The 24,285-nt window shown below is 44.5% G+C and overlaps 6 protein-coding genes across 6 annotated transcripts; 5 read left to right on the top strand and 1 right to left on the bottom strand. All coding sequences in view use genetic code 12, as the record gives it.

Moving 5' to 3' along the window:
* Positions 1–4,226: 4,226 nt before the first annotated feature.
* On the top strand, positions 4,227–5,114 carry LODBEIA_P18790 (uncharacterized protein; the record flags this gene model as incomplete). Its single annotated transcript, XM_066971815.1, has 1 exon — positions 4,227–5,114. The coding sequence occupies one exon, from the start codon at positions 4,227–4,229 to the stop codon at positions 5,112–5,114; it is 888 nt and encodes a 295-aa protein (XP_066828817.1).
* A 3,103-nt stretch (positions 5,115–8,217) lies between these two features.
* On the top strand, positions 8,218–10,953 carry LODBEIA_P18780 (uncharacterized protein; the record flags this gene model as incomplete). Its single annotated transcript, XM_066971814.1, has 1 exon — positions 8,218–10,953. One exon carries the CDS (start codon positions 8,218–8,220, stop codon positions 10,951–10,953), a length of 2,736 nt encoding a protein of 911 aa, XP_066828816.1.
* A 703-nt stretch (positions 10,954–11,656) lies between these two features.
* LODBEIA_P18770 (uncharacterized protein) lies at positions 11,657–13,804 on the top strand (the record flags this gene model as incomplete). Its single annotated transcript, XM_066971813.1, has 1 exon — positions 11,657–13,804. The coding sequence occupies one exon, from the start codon at positions 11,657–11,659 to the stop codon at positions 13,802–13,804; it is 2,148 nt and encodes a 715-aa protein (XP_066828815.1).
* Positions 13,805–14,106: 302 nt separating this feature from the next.
* Positions 14,107–14,934, bottom strand: LODBEIA_P18760 (uncharacterized protein; the record flags this gene model as incomplete). The annotated part of the gene is made up of 1 exon (XM_066971812.1): positions 14,107–14,934. The coding sequence occupies one exon, from the start codon at positions 14,932–14,934 to the stop codon at positions 14,107–14,109; it is 828 nt and encodes a 275-aa protein (XP_066828814.1).
* Positions 14,935–18,465: 3,531 nt separating this feature from the next.
* Positions 18,466–20,286, top strand: LODBEIA_P18750 (uncharacterized protein; the record flags this gene model as incomplete). Its single annotated transcript, XM_066971811.1, has 1 exon — positions 18,466–20,286. One exon carries the CDS (start codon positions 18,466–18,468, stop codon positions 20,284–20,286), a length of 1,821 nt encoding a protein of 606 aa, XP_066828813.1.
* Positions 20,287–22,453: 2,167 nt separating this feature from the next.
* Positions 22,454–24,103, top strand: LODBEIA_P18740 (uncharacterized protein; the record flags this gene model as incomplete). The annotated part of the gene is made up of 1 exon (XM_066971810.1): positions 22,454–24,103. The coding sequence occupies one exon, from the start codon at positions 22,454–22,456 to the stop codon at positions 24,101–24,103; it is 1,650 nt and encodes a 549-aa protein (XP_066828812.1).
* Positions 24,104–24,285: the final 182 nt, after the last annotated feature.

Genomic DNA, 24,285 nt, shown 5'->3' with positions numbered 1-24,285 from the left:
GAAAGTTCAAAATAATTTTGACAAGCGATCAGATTGCGCAAATTGTTTTTTTTTATTTTTTTTATTTAAATTTTTTTGAACTTAGCTTCAACAAAGAACGAAGGGGGTTGGGCTTTTGCTGCTTTGTTGGTTGCTTGGTTGACGTTGTGTTGAGTGCTGAGTGCTGAGTTTTAAGTGCTAAAGTATCCAAGTAGTAGGGAGGGATAGCACGGATTGTTGTTCGCAAATGGCGCTGAGAATAGGCTTGGTTTGGTTTGATTCAAGTTTAAACTTTTAAATAGTGCAGAGACTGTAGCTTAGTAGATTCCTCCTCGTCTTATGCTTCTTCCGGTAAGTGGAGTTGGTGAGTGAGTGGTGGTGGTGGAATCTGGAGCGGTTCCTATTGGCTGGAGTCGAGATCTGTTAATCTAACAGATTTTTGCAGTGATCTCTGGTTGGTTCTGAAGCGAGGAGGGAGCTCAAGGTTTATATAACTCTGCAATATTCCAGTGGATTCTTCCCATCATCGACTGCAAACAACAAGCATCGGAAACTTGTTTATGCTTGGAGATATGGGTGTCTCTCTCTCAGTCATTTATTAAACTTCTAGAGCCCGTACATGACAAAACTGAGAATAGTCAGCTATGCAGATCATCATCAACTCATCCTCGCTCGTCTCTTTCTCTATTCCTCTCTACTCTTTCTCTCTCTGCGTGTCTCTGCCTGTCTCTTGTTGGTGTTTGACTCTTTTAATTTTTGGTTAATGCTCTGCAGGTTAAATCTGCGTGATAAGAGGTGGTTAAATTACCCAGCTAGCCAACCAGGCTTGGTAAAGTTGCTTTGTAGCGGAACGTGGGTTTATGCCAGTATGCATTGCTTTGCTTTCCGTGCTACATAACCATATCCGCCAACACCAACATCACTGCAAACAGCTTGAATTTAATTTAAAAATGACGTAGCTTGGATTAAAAAAAAAAATGTGCAATGTATTGAGTGGTTTAAGCTGAAATTATTGCCTTATTCCCTTATTTCCTCCCTGCCTTATTGCCCAAAAGGAATTTCGGAACTATTCCAGAACCAACCACACAATCCTGCCGGAGTGGGGACGATCAACACAGCAACCACCAACTTCTTCTTCTCCTCCTTCATCATCAGCTTCTTCTTCAAGTTAGCACTTGTAAATCTTCTTAGCCATATCACAAGATATGCCTGCCTCAGTTCAAAAGCAAAATTTTTCGCTTCGTGACTCCCCCAGCATCGCGAGCATCATCACTACTGCCACCTAGGAGGGTGCATTTGGCAAACACGCAGTATTGTTCAAGAACAAACAATTTCGTACCTCAGGGTTCCTATTTTCACTCTTTGTATGAGCAACAACCGGTGCAGGCAAAAAAAAACCACGCACTACTTTCCTCACAGCTGAATTTCAAACTCACTCACTGATTTACTCGTCCCGCCATCCCCCCTTCGCGTGAACAAGCACGGGACTTTGGCGGATATCGTAAGTGACTTTGTGGGCCTAGTTCTGCACAAGAGAAGGTGTATGTGCGAGTGGGTGAGTGGAGGAGCATATCAAGAGGTTTAAGCAATTGCACGTTGTAAATCATTGGAGGCACACACATACTCACATACACGCCTACATATCCCTCTAAAATTGCACAAAGCATGTGACGGACGCAAGTTTAGACGATATACCCTTTGAGTAGTTCTCCCTTTGAGCAGCTGTAGTTCTGGAGTGGACAGGAGACTGTATACGGAGAGAGAGAGAGGAAGTTGGAGGAAGGGAATCGACTGATAAGAGGCTCCAAAAAGGAAAGGCGAAACATTTGGACAGTTAGACAGTGAAACAGTGAAACAGTGAAACAGAATTGCCTCATTTTAATTTCTGAAAGAATTCCAGGACCCCCTACACTGTTGTTGTTGTTGTTGTTGTTGTTGTTGTTGTTGTGGGTTTCATTTTAATCCGCTTTATAATTGGCGTTTCTATTGTAAAAGAAAAAAAAGGGTGCAAAATTTTCACCGTATTTGTTGTTGCTAGCGTGTCGTATTTGACTCCAGCAAATCTAGATTTCCTCCCTCATTCCTCCTCCTACTCCTCCTGCTAAAATAAGAGCACCAATTATTGAAATCCTTCGTATTCCTAGTGAGACGGAAATCTCCAAGATTTTTTTTAGTTTCGCTAAGTTCCGCTCTTTCTGCACCTGCATTCTCGAAAAGGTGTCGCATAGCCGAAACAAGGGGGGTGGTGGTTGGCGAGTGTCCTCAAAGCTTCAAAAAAAAAAATACAAGGGGGTTTTTTTGCGCTAAAATAAAACCCCCAAGAGCTGCACATTATCCTTAGTATGTCCAAAGCTGTCACCTTCCTCCCCCCTCCGCCGTCGAGTAGCCTCTGAGTCGTGCTTGAAAGCCATGCAAGAGACAGCAAAGCTGAGAGGTGTGTGTGTTTCGGGCCCCCCAGACTCCAGGTTGCTGTGCAAATGTGAGCAGATGCGCCATGTCCTATGGGTATGGCGGTTTAAGCAATCCAACCTGTGTGGACAAGACAACGTGCAACACCGCCTAACTTCCATCACAGGCAATATCTCACTCGACATGGACGCAACCAAGGATTTATCACAGATCTCTCGCAAATAAACCTCGTATGTTAATTTCGGGTAGAATATTCACACACCACCACCTCCACTACTACTACTACTATTATTTACAAGAAGAAGAAGTCGTCGCTCAGCTTATGAAAATTTCACGAGCTGGAATTTTGAGAATTCAGGCTCTGCTCCGGCACGCCTTGAACTCACAAGTGGAAAGAAAGTACATTATTTATAGCAATAATCGATCTCGACGTTCGTCGTTTTTTAAAAAAAATCGATACACGCAGCACACATAATCCCGATAACTCGATGATCCCTGCTGGGAATGTGTAGAAAAGGGGTACTCTGACTGGTGACTTCGTCTCGTATCTTTGTCTAGTAACTACGTCTAGCACCTTCGTCTACATTTCAAACTTTGCATTCTCGTACGCACAAGTAGGCACATGTATATGTAAGTCTCTCTATCCCCCCCCCCTGCGCGAGAGACTCGCATGTTGGATGATGCGCAGTCGGGAATATCACTAGCTCGACGCCTGCTGCAATAGATTGCCAAATTAACCCAGCTGGCCACTAGTTCAATTTATCCAAGTTCAACATTCTTCTTACTTTACGAGGAGAAAAGCAGAGCTTCTCCTACAACATCAACGTCAACGCGTCAGTGTTCGCATAGCTCCAACTCCAACCATGATCTTTGTCTGATTCGAGGCAACATTCAACGGCCAGCTGCTAACGGCCAGCATCCTTTGGCCCTGGGCCGTGGGCATATCCGTCAATTCTTACTTCATGCAATGTGGCGCAAGGTACTTGCGACAAGCCGATCGTCGTATCTCTGTAGGGTAAAAAAAAAAAGAGAGGAAGAAATCTACTATGCGTATCGTCTCTCCGTCAGCCCTGGTGCCACGTTATGCCAGATGGAAAAAAACAAAAAAATTAAAAAGCCCTTGCATACGAATGGATGGTGAATTACATGCGATTCAGAAATGAAAGAAAGTGCTTCCATTGCCACTTTTATGGCTTCTTGACACCTTTTTTTGGAGCTTTGAGTAGCAGTGTAGGCAGCTGTTTGCCTTATCTCACATACCATACGCCGGTGGTAAAAAAAAATTAGGAGCGTGCTCTACTTTATATTGGCGCCCTGTGCAAACTCACACCGATACCCTAGAATATTGAATAAAGAGTATAAAAGTGTTGATAGTTGGCAATCTTGATCACGTGTGCTCCAGATTGAAGGTGGTAGTGTGCTAGTGCCAAATCTTGTTCGGGATCACCCCGGGCAAGAATCAGTCCGAGGTAGCTACGTGTGTGCTCCATACCAATAAGAACTCGATTGGACCAGACTGCAAACAACGACAAAGTCTGGGTAAAGCAAGCAATGGAAGGTTTCACACCAGAGTAAGCAACAAGGTGAGCCGCTAATGGTGATTGCGGGATTCACTGTGGTGGTTAATGTGGTGGTTGGAATATGCAAGATTACGTATGAAAGGTGCCTTCCAGAATTGTGTGGCTTTTGCGCTGGAAGCGTTCCAGAAATCACGGACTTCTTTCCAAAAAAAAAAATCCAAATTTTTCAGTATATAAACTCGTGCCGCTTCAGATTCAACGTCACGATCTCCTTTTTCTCCTCTTAACTAAACATCAAGTCATATCTACTAACTAAGAATGCCAGCTCAATTGACCGTCAACGCTACTGAATTCACTTTAAACAACGGAACCAAGATTCCAGCAGTGGGCTTGGGAACATGGCAAGCAACTGAAGATGACGCCGCTTACAAAGCCGTCTTGGCAGCCTTGCAGAACGGATACAAGCACATTGACACGGCACACATCTACCGCAACGAGGAACAAGTTGGCCGTGCCATCAAAGACCTGAAGATCCCACGTGAGCAATTGTTCATCACCACCAAGCTTTGGAATGCCGATCACAAGAACGTGGAAGCTGCTTTGGATGCCTCGCTTGCTAAGCTCGGCTTGGACTATGTCGACTTGTACTTGATCCACTGGCCAGTGTCAACGAACCCGGAAACCAACAAGCCATACGAAGATTGGGATTTCGTCGATACCTGGAAAGAATTGCAAAAGATCTACAAGCAAAGCTCAAAAGTCAAGGCTATTGGAGTTTCCAACTTTACCGTGAAGAAGTTGCAAAAGTTGTTGAGTGCCAATGGAGTCGACGTTGTGCCAGCTGCAAATCAAGTTGAAGCACATCCTTTGTTGACCCAGCCTGAATTGGTTGAGTTTTTAAAATCCAAGAACATCAAGTTGGAGGCCTACTCGCCTTTGGGCTCGACTGACTCTCCATTGTTCAAGAACCCTACCATTGTTGAAATTGCCGAAAAGAATGGAGTTGAGCCCGCGCAAGTGTTGGTCTCGTGGGCTGTTCAAAGAGATACTGTGGTTTTGCCTAAATCGGTTACTGAATCCAGAGTCATCTCCAACATCAAGACATTCACCTTGTCAAAGGAAGATTTCGATGCATTGAACAACCTTTCCGAAAAGGATGGTGTAGTCAGAACTTGTAACCCAGGATTCAACAATTTCGACGATTAGGAAAAAAAAATTTGGTTTTGAGCACCTGGAGGCTCAACATAACACGCGATAAACGATGAGAGACAACACTTTATCATAGAGACAATATAGAGAGTATACAGCCACCTGGAATGTGTAAAATGAAATAAAAAAAAAATCCAAATAATCACAGGGATTTAGTACCGTGTTTACCACATTGCAGAGCTTCGTGCCTCTCTCTCTCTCTCTCTCTTAAGGGCTCGCGTCTTGTGTTTTCAACCGCGCTTAGCTTCGAGGCGTTTTGCCTCTCTAGGTCTGCCCCCTATCTTGAACCAATAGGAACCACCAAAACCCATGATTGCAACCTCTTGGAGATGCGTGTGTGTCAAGTCTCGTTTTTTTCTTTTTTTTTTTGCTAATTATCCCGACGATGAAATAATCCGGAGAGAGATTGCAAAAAAATAATTTTTCCGACACTAGGAGTTTTGATTGCACCGTCGTATCGTCGTCTCATTCGCGCCAGAATGAAAATTGTAAAGAGCAAAATGCGAATCGCAAACTGTGCAGCATGTGATGCTGTCGGGAATTCTCGATTCAACTCTGAGCGACTTCTCCGGGGGATGTTCCATCGCTGTTCTCTTTGGTCTTGGTATTGCTAGCACGCGGGTGGTCAAGGCGACAGGTGATTGATCCCTGAACGGCGCCGGTAACAGTTGAAAAAAAAAGGGAAATGTCGTTGAGCAAGAGTCAAAACCAGAATGACCCTATTTTTGTCCCACTGATAGACTTTCATTAACAAATTGTTGCAAATTGTCTAGTCCTGTGGAAATTGTTGCAAAATTTGTATAAACTTTGCTTGCCTTTTCTGCAAAATCTGGATGAAAATGGAAAAAGCACAGTCCGTTGACAAAAATGAAAAGTAAGGCAGTACAAAGGCTCTTTATCAGCTCGGGATGTGAATTCAAAGCGTCTTTGCCCGGCATGATTGCCAGGGTCGACGTTGTTGGTACGATTCAAGAAGTGGATTGTCTAGACACGTGAAAAAAAATAGCTTAATCATATATTTGGAGCTTCTTCTCCTACAACAAAGAAGCATTAATGGTTTAGTGGTAAAATCCAACGTTGCCATCGTTGGGCCCCCGGTTCGATTCCGGGTTAATGCATTTTCTTTTTGCTATTTTTTTTCTTCCTCTTTCTAACAGATAATCGCCATTGCAGTATGGGGCAGACCAAGTCGAAAGACGGCCGTTCTTCATCATTTTCGAAGCTCAGACGAGCTGCTGTATGAGTCCGCGTGCTGCGAGATTTGCACTCGATTAATCCAAAAATTGAGAGGAGGGAGATCAGAAACATTTCGCACCACTTCGAAACCCCAACCATCCAAGATTAGAGTTGATTTTCCACCATCCGATGAGAGTAGAGCAAGCTTCAACCTGCAAAAATAAATTTATCCCGCTTTAAACCGCGGCTAACACCTCCTTGGCCTCCTTCCGCTTCTTTTCCTTTTTCTTCTTCTTCTTCAAAAAAAGTTCAACCCCGGTCATTGCACGGCTTCAAGGAGTCAAAATGTTCCGTTTGCAATGGATCTCTCTGATCTTTTCTTATCTGACCAATCCTCTATCTCTTATCATTCGTGATTAGCCTAAAAAGAAAGAAGATAATGGACCTGGGGTATACGAGTCCCATTGGCGAATGGTTATGTTCCGCCGCACACTAATTATCTTTGGCGGGGTATCGGCGGCTGTGGCCGTAGTGATGGTGGTGGTGGTAGTGGTAGTGGCATTGGCTGGTGGTCGTGTTGAAAAATAAGAAGTTCCACGAGACGGTTTTGACTTGGCAATTGGTACGGCATCACTCATTTTTTTTTCTTTCTTTCTTTCTACAAGAACAAACTTCCGTCCATCGTGTGCCATCGTTTGAACAGGATATGATCCTCGCTGCCGGGAAATTGAACAACTGCGGTGGGCGCAAAGCTTGATTTGAAACACTGGGGAGATTGATGCATGTATACTGGGCACTCAAGAGACTCGAAAACTCTTGACCTGACGTGTTTTGCCCAGTCACCAACGCGTTTCGATTCATCCTCGGGAAGAAAAAAAAAACCCATCCAAGTCAATACAACCACGACATGATGCAACATCGTCTCCAACACTCAGCTGTTTAAATTGTTTTTTTGTTCTTTTTCTTTTTTAAAAAAAAGAATTTGAAATTCCTTCCACCACCACCAAAGGGTTTCAGGGGCCGTCAAAAAGTGTTTAAATTCGAAGAGAAAAAAAAAACACAACATTTCATCAAGAAATACTTTGTTGACATGCCAAGGCCGGATTCGAAGAAAAAAGCAAAAGGCCCATGTTGTGGGAATGGAGCCGTGCACGGGTCTTTGTCAAGATGCAGAGGAAAAACAAGGTTTTAGCCCGAGATTGGTTAGAAAAGATAAGATAAGATCAGATGATGGCGAGGTCAAGAAGAAGAAGAAGAAGCAGAAGAGGGGACAAGAAAAAGATAAAGAAAGAGAAAGAGGGAGTGGGAGGCAGGTTTTTATCACGAAAGTTACAGGATGATTTCTGGCCTCACCAACAGCTACAACTTTGGTGTAACTCGCCCGTCTTGCCAAGGTGTGCCCGGTGAAGATAAAATTTTCGACTAGTCACACCGTTTCAAAGTTCGCTTAACAGGTCAAAAAAAAAAGGAAAAGAAAATGATTACGAGACTCAGAGATGTATCAGATCACGAGAGCCGTGCGTCGATTGCTGCAAAAATAACAAGAATAAAACTTTGGGGTGGTACTGGTAATGATGGTTGCATTCAATGATTCAACGTTGTTCCCACATTTTTCTTGAGCAGTCGGGGCAATAATAATTTCTGGTCGCAATTTTTTTTTTTTTTTTTTTATTCATTTTTCACTTTTTCCAAGACGCTTAACGCCTTACCAAAGAAAGTGTGGCTGACATCTTCCGCTATCTACTGCGATCTCTCTGTTATGTTGCAAAATGGGTGTTTTTCTGGGGGGACTCTTATCAGCTATGCTACAGGCTGAGGCAAGTATAAAAGGTTGTTCAAAGTTTTTTCCATGAAATGATAGAATCAAAAAAAAGGAGTTGAACGTTGGGATATCAAACCAGTTACCAGAGTCAATCAGCTGCCCATGAGTGAGAAGATTGAGGTGGTAGCCTCCAACGCCCGCAGGCTTGCCGCAGAGGACCATGAATTGGACTTGAAAGCTGTGCAGTCCCTAGCACTTTCATTAGCCGATGTCGGAACCGGATTGACTGAAACCCAAAAGAGACTCATCTTGAAGAGGTTGGATTTCGACAACATTGTTGATTACAGTGACTTGCCACCAGCAGCCGTCTTCTTGATTGAAAAAATCCAAAACTTGACTGTTGAAGAGTCAATTGAAATCTTGAAAGAGGCCTTGGTTGAGCACGACGAAGATGTCAACTTCCCAACTGGCGAGTACAATTTGATTGAAGAGTTGCTTGCTACTGCACCAGGTCAAATCCACTCAAACCTTTCATCCGAGTCCAATGAGAAAAAGGATAACGTTACTGAAAAAGTTGTTGAAAAAGATGTTCCAGATGCAAGTTCGGCATCACAATCAAGCTCACCCGAGGAAGAACAATACTCCGCATACAAGATTGTTGACTGGGAGTTGCAAGTTAGATTAGAAGCCGCTTTAATCGCGTACCACTCCCCCTATCCTGAAGTGAGAGCCGTCACTGATCCATTCGACGATCCCAGCATCCCATGTGAAACTTTTAGAGTATATCTTCTTGGTACCATTTGGACCCTTATCGGTACATTCATCAATCAGTTCTTTGCTGAAAGACAACCATCCATCTCGTTGTCGTCCGCGGTTGTTCAGTTGTTCCTTTACCCATCGGGTGTCTTGATTTCAAAGATCTTGCCCAAAAAGACAATCAAGCTTGGTAAATTTTCGTTTGACTTGAACCCGGGTCCATGGAACCACAAGGAACAAATGTTGGCTACCATTTTCTACAGTGTCTCCAATGGTATCTCGTACGTGAGCTACAATCTCCACGTTCAAAAATTGGAAATCTTTTACAACAACGAATGGGTCGACTTTGGCTACCAGGTGTTGCTCATCTTGTCCTCCAACTACTTGGGTATCGGCTTTGCCGGCATCTTGAGAAGATTCGCCATTTACCCAACTAGATCCATTTGGCCAACCATCTTGCCAACTCTCAGTTTGAACAAGGCCTTGTTGCAAAAAGAAAGCAAAGAAAACATCAATGGCTGGACGATCTCGCGTTACAGATGGTTCTTTGGCGTTTTTGTCTTTTCATTCTTGTACAATTGGTTCCCCACTTATTTATTCCAAGCACTCAGTTATTTCAACTGGTTGACTTGGCCATCTCCAAACAATGTCAACTTGGTTTCGCTTACTGGTTTTGCAACCGGGTTGGGATTGAACCCTTTCCCAACTTTTGACTGGAACATTTTGAACTTTAACGGTTGCTTAACTTACCCCTTCTACGCCCAATTGAACCAATACATTGGGTCTTTCCTCGGATTTTTTGTCATTGTTGGGTTATGGTACAGCAACTACAAATGGACGGGCTATATCCCCATTAACAGTTCATCGTTGTTTGACCAGAATGGTAACAGATACAATGTCAAGGACATTGTTGACGAAAACACCATGTTTGACCAATCCAAATATGAACAAGTTGGACCACCATACTACTCAGCTGCCAACTTGGTGGTGTACGGTGCTTTTATTGCCCTTTACCCATTCTCCATTGTTTACGAGGTGTTTATGAACAGGAAGCCCATTTGGAAGGCCATCAAAGGTTTGACCCGTGGCTTCAAAAACTTCAGAGGCTCCGTTTACGAAGGCTTCCACGACCCACACACCAACATGATGCGCAAGTACAAGGAAGTGCCCGACTGGGTGTTTTTGATTGTTCTCGTGGTGTCCATCGTTTTGGCGATAATCTGCGTCTCGCTCTACCCCGTGCAGACGCCAGTCTGGGGTATTTTCTTTGCCGTGGGAATAAATTTTGTCTTTTTGATCCCACTTACCGCCATTTACGCTACAACCGGGTTCTCGTTTGGCTTGAACGTCTTGGTTCAGTTGATTGTTGGATTCATGTTTGAAGGGTCCGGGTTGGCTCTTATCACGTTAAAGTGTTTTGGCTACAACATTAATGGCCAAGCACAAAACTACATTTCGGATCAGAAAATGGGCCATTATCTCAAAATCCCACCAAGAGCCATCTTCAGATGCCAAATGTTGTCGATTTTCATTTCCTCGTTCCTTGGTTTGGCTGTGCTCAACTTCCAAATTGACAACATTCCAAACTACTGTGAGCCAACAAACACCCAAAAGTTTACTTGTCCAAGCTCGACTGTTTTCTACAGTGCCTCGATCTTGTGGGGTGTCATTGGTCCCAGAAAAGTGTTTAGTGGCTTGTACCCTATCTTGCAATGGTGTTTCCTTATTGGGTTCTTGGCTGCGTTCCCATGCATTGCCTTTAAGAAATACGCTCCCAAAAAGTACACCAAGTACTTCCAGCCTACGTTGGTTGTTGGTGGTTTCTTGTACTATGCTCCTTATAACTTGTCCTTCTACACGGGAGGCCTTTACATGTCGATCATTTTCATGTGGTACATCAAGAGCCGTTACTTGGCCTGGTGGCAGAAGTACAACTTTGTCTTTTCCGGAGCCATGGATGCCGGAGTTGCTTTCAGCGCAATCATCATCTTCTTTGCTGTGCAGTACAAGGAGTACAACATCAGTTGGTGGGGTAACGACGTTATGTGGAACGGTATCGAAGGTATGGGTGGCCGAAGCAGATTGGACCCACTGAGTGCTCCTGATGGATACTTTGGACTTAGACCAAGCCAGTATCCATAGACGACAAAAAGATGTGTTTTTTATTATGTAGCAAAAGTAATTTTCCTACATCTATCTATCTATCTATCTATCTATGTACAGTTATATCAAAAGGCAAGACTTGAACTCTTTATTTTCCACCATTTGTCCAGAACAAGTGTGACTCCGAGAGAATGGTTGAAACTGCTCGCAGCGTTGGTGAATAGCAAAGTTGGCTCCTCTTTTCGAGACCAAGTCACGTGACCTAGATAACCACATCACGTGACATTGTGGCATTAGTTTCTGCACTGCAACACTACTTTTCAAACTCCAAGTTGCCCGTCACCAGACACCCTCCCGTCTAAGATAAGCAGCTGGAGTGTCAAGAGGGTTTTTGCTGTGACTTGTGCCGTAGTTTGCTCTCCGCTTCTGGGCTGAAGGTGGAGTAATCGTAAGTGTGTGTGCGTGTGTGTGTGCGGCGGTTTTGCACCATCAAACTCATTCCAAGACGCGTTTCATCAAATTTTATGTTTTGATTCAAAGTCTGGCGACCCAAGCAATCCAACCAACACTTTCCCGCCCCCCCAAAAAAAGAGAAGAGCCTACATTTCGCCAACCCAGTCCAACCCGACCACTTCAGCATAGATAGATTTTGTTTTTTTTTTTTTTTTTTTATTCATTGATTCGTTTATTCGTTCTTTAGCATTTTTTTCCACAACAACATTGTTCATGATACAGACGTCAAATGTATATAGCACCCAATCATTACTTGTCAGCATACCGCAATCTCAAACGCACGTCGCTCTCGCATTCAACCTGTAAGCTAGTGATATTTGTATCATGCTTGGACGTCGACTCGCTTTGCGCGGCCAAGATGCTCCTGGTGCTATTCAAAAAGGAGCTCGTCCAGTATCAGCTCCTTCCCGTGGTGGGCTACAAGGACCTCAAACTGCACTACGAGAGGCTAGATTCAGACGTGGCCAACGTGATTTTGATAGGGTGCGGAGCCATGTTGGACGTGGAGAACTTTTTGAACATCAACCCCGAGGAATTGTTGGATGCAAGTGCCTCGGGCACCGTGCGAGACGTCGACAATTTAGACTTGGAAAAACGAGAAGCTGAGTTTACGAGGAAGATCTATATTATCGACGGGAACCGGCCGTGGAACTTGGATAATTTGTTTGGGTCGGATGTTGTTGTTTGTTTGGATGATGGTTATGTTGATGGTCATTTGCAAGAAGAGAAGAAAGCATACGAGGCGTTGGTGGCGGAGGAAGATGAGTCCGATTCTGACCCAAGCAACGACGACGAGGACGACGAAGATGAAGTGCCTGAAACTGACGAGGAGGATGTGGATACCGATGAAGACGAGCCAGCAGAAGAGCTGGCTGAGAACAACTCCGACAACTCCGACGGGTCAATTTTGAGAAAGAGGAAGCTCCAGGAACGCCTGTCGAAACAGTTGAAGAAACAGCGACGTCAGCGGAAATCTGCAAGCGAGGATATAATCCAGGCATACTACAACCAAGGATCCACTGTAGGGACATCCAACACAATCACCGTATACGCATTGCTCACGGCCATTGGTGAAACCAACTTGGAAAGCTTGTGGATCGCCATTATTGGAACTTCTTCTTTGGACAGCCACTATCCAGAGATTTACGACAAACTTCAGCCATTGCTCAAGGAGGAAGTCATGAGACTCAATCCGCGCCACGAGTCCTCCAACAAAAAGCGAGCTGACCAAACAATGCTCCGGATCGAACGAGATTACCACTTGTTTCTTTTGCGGCACTGGACGTTGTACGACTCCTTCTTCTACTCAAGCCACGTCAATTCAAAGCTTAATTTGTGGACCGACGACGGCAAGAAGCGGCTACATAAGCTATTTGCGAAAATGGGGGTATCGCTTGCCGTTGCGCAGCAGAAATGGCTCTACATGGACATCAAAGTCAAGCGGCAACTACCAATCATTTTCCGGCGGTACTTGCCCATCTATGGGCTTGAAGGTATAGTGCGCGAAGGGTTTGTCAAAACCTACGGGTACTCGGGACAGCTTTCAGCCATGGAGTGCGTGGAAGCACTCAGTGCATTACTAGAACTCGATGAAAAATTCATTCAGGACTCATCCAAGATAAACGAAGAAGATAATAGACTTATAGATAGCGAGGAAGAGAGGATCCGAAGACGAATGCAGAGAAAGGAGTCGTCATGGTTGAAGAATTTCTGGTCATCTTGGGATGCATTGAACATCAACAAGTCGCTTGCTCCCACTAACAACAGCAGCATCAGCGGCACCAACACGGCGGCACATTCCTCGTTTGACAAACTCAAGGGAAGCGATTTGCTCTTTAAAGGTTTAGACTACGCCAAGAACTTACAGCAGGTTACATTTCGAACCGGTATGTCACTACTCGAGCGGAAAATGATCAAAAACTTGAAATTATACCGTCTTTGCGTTTTGAACGATGGTGCCGTACCCGACTTGGAGATATTCATCAACCCACTTATCCTCTCCAAGCTTGGGTCATGGCTCATTGAAAACTTGGCCGAACTCGATTTCATAAACGGTACCAACTCGCTCAAGCCTTTGGTAGTGGCAAGTCTTGACTCGGCAAGCGACACTTATCTTGTCATTGGCATGGCTCCACGGTACCCGCGCGGAATGTCGGCTTCGGAAAAGGCCAAGTTGTTGCAAGAGCAAGACAATGAGCGAATCACTGCCGATTCCATGACGACGCGGTTGAATAAGTTTAGTGTTGCGTTCCTGCAACTATCGCAAACCTCGGGAGCCAAAGTGCGAGTCGACAGTTTTGACTCATCGGTAATTGAGATTAGAAAAGACGATTTGCCTCCCTTTTTGGAGAAGTTGACTTTGAGTGGGTTGATATAGACGCCACGGGTTGACCCTCTCTCTGTGTGGGTTGTGTGTGTGGGTGTGTGGGTGTTTATGTAATATAAAATGTATCGGATCAATGAAAGAATAGCTAAAGAGGTTCTCGACCTGACGCATCAGCTAGAGAGGCTTAACGCATACAAAAATGCAATGTAGCATTTTTTTTTTTGCATGTTTGTTCAAGTTCGGTATTATGTTGTATAGTAGATCTAACAAATATATATACATATATGTATATATTTTTCCATGGTCGAAAAAGTGTCACCTTGTCTAGACGTGAATTGTGGTCCACCTGATTCTTAAATCCCGTATCTAAACCAAGTCAAGATATGTCGCCCGGGGTTGCCCAACACTAAAACACCGGGAGGAGGAGCTGTGGCCGAGCTTGTAGCCGGACGTTTTACCACAGAAGAAGAAGATTTTTCAGCCAGGGTATTTATCGAAGAAGAAGATTTTTCAGCCAGGGTATTTGTCGAAGATGAAGATTTTGCAGCCAGGGTATTTGCCGAAGATGAAGATTTTGCAGCCAGGGTATTTGCCGAAGATGAAGATTTTACAGCCGGAACAGCTGCAGCCGGAACAACTGTAGTTGCAGGAGTATCCGCCTTGGGAATATCTTCCTTGAAACCATTTTTGTCACTGTCACCAGCACCGCCAGTTGCACCATCCGCCTCGGCAATCTGTTCAAACACACGTCTGATATCGGGATTGGAAGAACTGTGAAGGTGCTGGGCCAAATCGAGCCCCATCTGCTTCACCGAAACCGCAAGCTCGGCATTTTCAGTACCAGAGACATAATTGCCCGTGTACCCGTCTCTCGTAATATGGTCATACAAAATCACCGCATCCAAATACTGTTCACCACTCAACGCATGTCGTAACAACTGAACCGCCAACGTCAAATCCGTGCCATTGGACTTGAAGTGTTTGCTGAATCTGAAATTCACTTGGCCGTCATCGAAAGCAAATTCAATTCTCGTGTCCTTATCGTGGTTCGGTGTCGGCTCAATTTCCCCGTTGGCTAATTGTCTCACTAGTTCATCGTAAAGTTGTCGGTCTATGGCGATGACTGCTGGCAAAAATGTGGATATTATTACTGCAAAGCTGAATACCAATATGCTTTTCATTTATCCTATGGGTTGGAGGTGGGAAAAGGAGTAAGTGAGGGGTTTTGTGGGGATGAGGAATTCATGCTGTAGATATATAGCGGGAAAGATAGAAGTCAAGAAAAGTGCAAATGTAAGGTAAGGTAAGAAGGCATATGGAGGAGGAGAAGAAGAAGAAGAGGGATAAGGAGCTAGGTGGCAGAGAGGGGGTCTAAAAACTCTTGGTTTTGACTTATTGGGTGCAAAGGTAATAACTTGTAATTCCACCCAGGGAGCTTTCAATTTCTATTTGGAAAACGACTAGGAAAGAGTAAAATATCTTTGCCCATATAATGTTCTGGTGCGGGTACGTGGGCAAGCCCAGTCGCAAGTTTTTTATTTATTCTTGCGAGCTCTTGACCTCGAGATGGGTAAGAAAACTGCCTTTGTGTCTTGATAGTGCTGCGCGAGCAGCCTAGGACCTATATGCTAGCGTGGTTTCTGACATCCCACCCTTCCTCCGTACGTGAACAAGATGTGCGAATTCAGTAAACGGTGAATTGTTACCATTTAGTAGAGCAAAAGGTCACGTGAACGAGAAAATGAATAGAATCATTTACCCATGTCGGTGCTTGAGCCACTAAATGGCTATTGGTCGCGAGAAGTAATTTAGCTGCAAAGCATAGCCAGTTGTGATCTTGTGTGGGGGGCACTCTTGACATAAACTTGTTGAATGAGGAGATGATTTTATCTGCAATTTTAGCTTTTGGCGCCTTCCATGAAGTGACACATTTGACGGCTGCGAAAAAAAAAGAACAACCCCCTTTTTTTCTTTTCTCTCCCTTCCACTTTGTACGAAGCAACTCTTGGGCTACTTAAGCGTTAGCTGCAATGCTTGCGCTGCTTTACCACTTATTTTTTTCAGACATTACAGATGCTAAGTGAATCTGAGTTTTGAAGACAGTTAGTAATCAGTCACATAGCCTAAACTTCACGTGGGGGGAAGAGGGAGAGGTACAAGAAGTGTGAGACTTGTTTCGTAAGTGAAGAAAAAAAAAAAGAACGGGGCCCTGAGCTAAGTTTTGCAGCCATCAAACATGCCACGGAACCATTCAAGGGATCCATTGCACTGTTTCTCTTTCCCTCTCCGAATTGCAAACTTGAGAGCACTTCTGAATAGCCTTGGAAACAAGAATAAAAGTGTTTAAAACACCAACTAAGCATTGTTTGACTTTAGAATTTTTTTTGGTATTTTCCTTTCTCATATTCATTCGTCTTCGCTATATAACTGCGGCAAGTATTCCAATGATCTCCTCTGAAGCGTTCCATTGTTTTGGGACCGAGTAAGCTTTTCTACTTTCGAGTCGAGGCCATCGGCTAACGTAGTTTCAAGTACGGCAGCGCGCATGGCCATGACTCTATTGTGCCAGACCAGACAGTTGGGGTCAACACAGGGGGAATAATCTAGCATTTGCCTCCCCAAATTTGTTTAAAAAAGTTTTTAATCTCTAGCTTGATCATCTCATAAGTGGTCCCTTCCCCTCCCCCTTGGAGTTGATTAAAACACTTGCGCTTTCCGAGCCACGGATTGAAGGTGTAGCTGAATTAAACCCGAACTCGCCACCGAAAAAGGGGAAAGTTGGCGAACACGAAATGCGCGCAGTGCAGTGAGCCAAGCAATTTTTTTACTATTTTGAGAGGACCACCTGAATTCCATACACAGTCAAAATCGATCAAAATTGAAAGCGACAGGGGCAAGCTGAAACTTATTGGTGGGAGAGTAGCAACTGCGGAATTCGACGTCTAATTCCTATAGTAGAAATTAGTCGGCAGTAAACTATGACCTATGACATCTCATGACTCTCAGAAAAAAAAAAAATTATAGTTGCCGAACAAAGGGGGAAGGGAAGCAAACGTCGTTCGTACCAGCCGCAAAAGCAACTGGTGAAGAAGAAGGTGGGGAAGAGAAAGGGAGAAAAAGCGATGCATCTAGGTACATCCGAATGTTCCCATCCTCACTTTGCCTATCCAGCCATTAGTAATTTTGGTGAAATTTTTTTTTTTTTTGTTGTGAGCCATGTCCTCATGGTTGAAATTTGACTGGAAAAGTGGGGAAGATCGCCGACTCGTTTTGCTGGTGTGGTGGGAGAGAAACTGCCTTGAATTCCGAGATCTCGGAGCCATCAATCTTCTCGATTACGGTGAGCTGACCCCGTCTAGTCTAAAACCCTGGTGACCCTTTGCCCACCTCCCTCATCCCCCATGCCCCATCGCCATCGATCTTGCAAAATCATCTCTCGGCATTTCTTCTTGTTTGGGGGACGGGGGTAAGAAGGGGGGGGAGCAGCAACAACAACAACAACAACGAGGAACCACCAACTCGGTGAATCAACAACAAGAGCACGCAGGGCAAAAACCAAAACATTGCTAAATTTTTTATAACCGGTGATGGATTGAAATGACGTTCGTTTTTTTTTTAAAAAATATAATTCTGTTCACGAGGATCTTTTCAACGCGGATTAGGGTCTAATTTTACGGGCAAAGTCAAATAATTGACTCCGCCTGCTGCTGATGAGACACGGAACATTGCTCGGAAAAAAGTTTTTCCCCTCGTTGATAGCTCCAAGATTTCAACACTTTTTTTTTTTCTTCAACGAGACATGAACTCCCAAGGGACATGGCCGTCTTGAAAGAAACCACACCACCCGCAATCTAGACAGCACGACAAAGCGTAGATACTCCACGGTCGTAATTTTGTGGAGAAGAGCCTTCGTTGTGTTGCTTCACAGGTAAACAAAGTACCCATAACCAATAAAAACCGTAAACCCTTGAGATCCCCCACCTTCTCCCCCACGGTTCTCCACATAAAGTGGAGGATCCAAACAATCGACAGTGGCAAGTTTAGCAAAAGGTCAGCCTAACAAAGACAGGCTATCCACTGCGCTTAGTTTCCAGTACATCGTATGACGGTTGTAGAAAAAAAACCCCAAAAAAATTTGTCTTGAGACGGGAGCGATGAGGTTTATCGATTCCATACGACGAAAATAAGTGGCCAAGGGGTTCTTTATTGTTCTTGTTATCAGGCGGAAAAATAAAACTGTGAAACCACGTTGAACTGTCTTTAGCAAAGTAAAAAAAAAGCCACTTGGTACGCTCTTGTATAAAGGACCAATAATTAAGCCAAACAAGGAGATGCCTACTGGACGATATACTGTTGGTTTGGGTTATGAAATTTTGTAGTGTCAATTTGTTCACGTTCAAAATTTTCTTTTTCTTTTTTTATCAAAATTTTAAGTAATGGCGCCGATTTGCTAGAAATGTGAAGAAAAGTGGAAAAGTAGAACAGTTTGCAGGATTACGAGCCATGGACTGCGATAGCGCATAACTAACAGCTATGGAAGACAAGTGGTGAAATTGACTTATTGTTTCAAACAAAAAAAGTCAAATATTTCAAGCTAACGTTTCTACAGACCGTCGATATAAAAGGGTTTGGAGATCTCACAAGGAGAAGAAGAGTAAAGAAGGGATAATCGTGGATTTCCCGTCTACTTCACACAGTCTACATTAGCGATCATGTCGACTGAAAAAGTTGTAAGCTCATACTTCTCAGATAAGCTGGACGAGCAGTCGAGTGGTTCGTTCACGAACAAAAAGGACGACGTCATCGGCCCAGCTTCGAATGCGTCCCTACCAGAACAGCAGCAAGAAGAGAAGAACCAGAAGAAGAAGAAGAAATGGTTCAAGATGAAGAATATCTTTGAAAAAGTCGAAGATAGACCCACGCCGCCGCAAGTGTACAACTACCGTGTCTATTTAACGGCAATCATGGCCTCAGCAGCGGCTATCATCATTGGGTACGATTCCGGCTTCATTGGTGGTGCCGTGGCGTTGCCTGCGTTCCAAAAAGAGTTTGGGTTGGATACAGCTCCCAACTCGGCTGCCATTGTGTCCAACGTTATTTCAGTTTTCCACGTTGGCTGTTTCTTTGGTGCCCTTTTCTCGTACCCGGCCTCATACTATCTTGGGAGAAGAATACCGCTACTCTTTGCGGCGTTTTTGATCACTTTGGGCTCAGGGGTGATGCTTGCTGCTGACCACAACCGCGGTCTTGGTCCTATATACGCCGGCAGAGTCTTGGCTGGATTATCGGTTGGATGCTCGACAAACTTGACGGTGGTTTACATTTCGGAGATCTCGCCGCCGGCTATTAGAGGTCAACTTACAGCCAGTTACGAAATTGGATGGCGAGTGGGTGACTTGGTTGGATTCTGGATCAACTATGGTGTGGATTCTACTTTGCCACCTGGCAAAAGCCAATGGTTTATCCCCTTTGCTATCCAGTTGATCCCAAGTGGGTTGTTTTTCATGGGTAGTTTTTTCATGAAGGAGAGTCCGCGTTGGTTGATGCAAGTTGGCAAATACGAGCAAGCGGTGAAAAATCTCACTTGGTTTAGACAATTGCCGGAAGATGACGAATACATCGTTTACGAGATCAATCAGTGCAAGGAGCAAATCGAGGAGCAAAGAGCTAAAGTCGGATTGGGGATCATGGACCCATTTTATGAAGTTTTCTTTAAAAACTGGAACCTACTTTACCGGTTATTCATCACGGTGATGCTTTTCCTTTTCTGTAACTTTATGGGTATCCAGGCCATCAACTATTATTCCCCCAAATTGTTCAAAGGCTTGGGCGTGCAAGGAACCAACGCCTCGTTATTTTCCACCGGTATGTTTGGCGTGGTGAAGTTTGTTTGCACATTTATCTACATCATCTTTGTCGTTGATACCTTTGGAAGACGCATTGCCTTTATGTGCTCGTCCACCTTGTGTTCGCTTTGCTTTTGGTACATTGGAGCCTACCTCAAGATCAACGACCCTACAAAGCCAGGCGTGCATGCGGGACCCGGTGGCCGTGCCGCCATCGGCATGATGTACATCTGGATTGCCTCCTTCATCACCGCGTGGTCGGGCGGTCCCTTTGTTGTCGGCGCCGAAGTCTTTGACCAGAACATCAGATCTTTTGTCCAGGCCATCAACGCAGCCATGTCGTGGGTGGCCATCTTTGTTATGTCGAGATGGACCCAGAACATGATTGCCACGTTGCACTCCTACGGACTTTACTTTTTCTTTGCTTGTGTTGCTGCAGCCTCAGTGCCCTTTGTCTATTTCATGTTGCCTGAAACCAAAGGTATTGCATTGGAAGATATGGACAAATTGTTCGACTCCAAGATCCCCGCGAGAAAAGCGCACAAGATTGTGTTGAACAACGTGAGACACGAAACAGAGGAGATTTTCCATGAAAACCATGACAACCGGTTGTTTAAAATCGACACCAATAAACCGGAAACAGAAAACGTCGAGGATCTCATGGAGAGCGATAAGTCAAGGGTCTAAAGTGAAAAAAAAAAATAGAAAAAAATTGAAAAAAAAAAGGAAAAACGGGAATTGTCAAAAGGCGGGTTCTTTTGCTTGAGTTTTTTTAGAAATGTGTTTACGTTACTTTGTTACTGAGTGTAAATATATATATAGATGTAGATAGATAGATATCTGCATGTATGGATACATTATGTTGTCTTCTTATCAGGCCAAGAGAAAGCTGAGCTTATCTCTATTGAATTGTCTCAGATACCTAGGGGGGTTTGGTATTTGAGGTTTGGGGGTTGGAGTTGTTGATATGACGAGTAACATTTGCAACATCGCCCCTTAAATAGGGAGAAATATCCCCCCTTTCTTCATTCTTCCTCCTCCTCCTTCCCAGGTCGTTCAAATCACCACTCCAGCCCAATCCAGCTGCTACTAGCGAAGACTCATTTCAAAGCTACAAACAACAGATTTTTGTCAATTTTTTATAGTATCTCACACTAGGCCCATTTATCTTGGTTTGCTGGAAAAGCTTCATTCTTGAAACAATGTCAGATTTGAAAAAAGTTGAATCTGCAAGCGTATCAGTTAGATCCACCACTTCTACCTTGGACAAGGTCAAGTCCATCTTCAAATCGGAAGGAAAGAGAATTCAACACGCTAAGGACGACACTGCACTTGTTGACTCTAAAGAGAAACAAGGTACTGCTGCTACTCCAGCCGCTCCTGCTGCTGCTGCTGCTGCTACCACTAACGAAAAGAAGAGTCAATCTTTCTTCCAGAGCCATTTCAGTTGCAAGTAGAAGCCGTTGTCTCGAATTGGCGGGAATAGTTATAGGTAACAGCAAATATAAATGGAGAGAGAGGGGGGGAAGGGGGGGGAGAAGAGGAATACATTACTAATAATATATGGACTCTTGGTTGTGAAATTGCCCACCACGGTTTTTTTTTCTTGTTTTCTTGCAAATTAAGGGTATGTGAATCTAGCCGTTTGTAGAAGCTAAAGCAGACAGCAAGAAAACCGAGGCAGCAAGCATGAAGGCAGCTCTCACGTATAGCAAAGCCCGTGGTGACTGATGTGCTAAAACAAAAGGGTGGTGCTAAGGGGGTAGTGTTTGCACACCTCTACGAATACAAAACACGCGCTACCAAATGACCCCCATTAGTCATCACAACAACACGAGTTGCAACTTTAGCCCTTAAGGACGAGCCAATTCGAGTCGAGTCGAGTCAATCAGCAGCAAACAGAGCACGCAGACGTGTATACGAAAGAGTAGAACAGTCAACCAACTAGTTTCTGCACGAGACTAAAGAGAAAGCTTATTGAGTCACCGCTAACTCCACTCCTTCCTCTCCACCCCTACGTGGGCTATAAATATGGCTGCGAATTCCTACTTTGTCTCAAGTAGGATGCTAATCACCAACCCAGATCTCACATAGGAATCGAAATCAAGATACACCAAGGTCATGTCGCAGTTGAAAAAAGTTGAATCTTCAAATGTATCAGTAATGTCAACGACTTCTACATTGGACACTGTCAAGTCCAGGCTCAAGAGCGTTGGTGAGAGATTCAAAAGAGAAAAGATATATCCTGCCAAGAGTGAGTCCACCCAGACTGCGTCAAATACTTCAAAAGAGGCTACTGCTACTTATTTATCGCTAAAGTGATGAGAAAGAAAGAAAGTGAGCTCAGAGTGAGGTTAGTGCCAAGTCCGCCGGTGTGAAAGCTGCTTGTGAGTTGGCCTCAAGGTACGCGAGAGAGAGAGTAGGTAGATAGATGGGTAGATTTTTGTTCAATTCTTTTATACTTTTGTTCAATAGACGTAATTTCTTATACTCAGAAACTCCAGCTACTTCTCTTTTATGTGCTTATAGGAACCAAAGAAAGAAAGAAAGGGGAAAAGGGGAAAAGGGGTTGATTCTTTGCACTTGGTTCGAAGTGAGGGGCCTTCCCGCTCCACTCGGCCATTTTGTTACACAAAAATTGCTAAAGTTGGACCATATTTTTCCACTACGTCCATCGTGAGATTCCCTCCTGGCCTCCTCCTGAACCGGCTCGACTGGCTAATAGTCATTCTTTCAATTTCATCACTTTTTTGCCCACTTCTTCTTTCTTCTTCTTCTTCTTCTTGTTGTTGTAACAGTTGACAGTGAGTTTCCCACCCAATTCTTCAAGACTTGCTTCATACCTGCCCCCGCCATGTCATCCAGCTTTCACGAGGATTCCGACAATGACCAAGAATCATTGCTCGAGTTTGAGAGGTTAGAATCAACATTACCCCCGGCTTTGAAAAGGTCGGCTTCCTCCTTGCTTGAAGCCATCCAAACCAACTCAACAGCCCCGCTTCACTCTCCCAGCGAGTCCCACGATGCCAAAATCAGAGCACCAGTCCCGCAACATGCAAGAGATGTGCCCATTTATCAACCGATCCCCGGCAGAAACACGGGCACTGCTACTCCCAATTTGAAGAACCGCAGCCATAGACAGACTTTGATTAGCAAATTATCCAAATCCGAAAACGGCAGAGAAGCTTCGCCCATCCCCTTGCCTAAACCCAAGTTCAATGAAAGCATCTACAAGCCCGCCATGAACTCCAAGCAATCGTCAACGGGGGTGTTGTGGGCGACTGAAAGAGCCGGAGAGTACGGCTACGACTCGGAGCACGTGGGAGACTGGGCCAATTTGGGCCAAGGTGCGCCAGAGCACGGAGATACTATTCCCGGCTCTTTCCCGCGACCAAAGACAATCAGCGTTCCTGATGCTTCCAGAGAGTACGCACCAACGGCAGGTATAAAGCAGTTAAGAGAAGCAGTTGCTCATTACTATAATGAAACATACAGAGCAAACAAGCCCAGCAAGTACACATACAAGAACGTGTGTATTGTCCCCGGCGGCAGAGCAGGATTGACGAGAATTGCCTCGATTATTAGCGATTGCTATTTATCCTTCTTCTTGCCCGATTATACTGCGTACGCCGAGATGTTGTCCTTGTTTAAGAATTTCTCGCCCATCCCCGTTCCGTTGAAAGAGGCAGACAATTATGAAATGCACTTAAAGATGATCAAGGAAGAGTTGACCCGAGGTGTTAGTGCTTTGTTGACCTCTAACCCGAGAAACCCCACCGGTCATTGCATGAAGCCAGACCAGTTGCACGCGCTCCACAATATGTGCCGTGAAAAATGCTTATTGATTATGGATGAGTTTTACTCCCACTATTACTATGACGATGGATGCACGGGTTCTTCGATTAGTTCAGCCGAATACGTCGAAGATGTCAATTTGGACCCCGTGTTGATCTTGAACGGGTTGACCAAGGCATTTAGATTGCCCGGCTGGAGAATATGCTGGGTCTTGGGCCCCGAAGACTATATCAACGCGCTTTCGTCGGCTGGCTCATTCTTGGACGGGGGCTCGAATGCGCCTTTCCAGTTTGCTGCTATCGACTTCCTCCAACCACTCAAGGTGCGACAAGAAATGAAGGCCTTGCAGTTGCACTTCAAGATGAAGCGCGACTACATCATTGGCAGATTATCGAGAATGGGATTCCATTTCGACGAGAAAAACACTCCAAACTCGACTTTTTATTTATGGCTCAACTTGTCCCATTTGCCGGGCAAATTGAGCAACTGTCTCGGATTCTTCCACGAGTGCTTGCACGAAAAAGTGATTGTTGTCCCCGGGTTCTTCTTTTTGATCAATCCTCAGAACCTAAGCCATTTGGAAGAAGTCATCTGGTACAATTATGTTAGAATCAGCTACGGTCCCGAGCTACACCACTTGGAATTGGGTATGGACGGCATCGAACGTATCCTTCGTAGATTCGGCTGCTTGTCATATGACACTCACTAGACTTTCTTTACCGTTGTTGTAATTTTTGTAAAGGAATAGACCTGTGATAGATTGAATTGAATTGAATTGAATCGTATAAAATTGAGTCACGTGAGTTGGTATACATCATCGAATCACGTGACTTGCAGCTGGATCCACCAAAAGTTGTGTGCAGCTTTTGGAGGGGGGCGGCCCTCCCGAGG

Source organism: Lodderomyces beijingensis, assembly GCF_963989305.1.
Source record: "Lodderomyces beijingensis strain CBS 14171 genome assembly, chromosome: 2".
Taxonomy (NCBI): domain Eukaryota; kingdom Fungi; phylum Ascomycota; class Pichiomycetes; order Serinales; family Debaryomycetaceae; genus Lodderomyces; species Lodderomyces beijingensis.
Note: the sequence above shows the minus strand (reverse complement) of the source record. Positions and strands in the feature narration are given on the sequence as shown.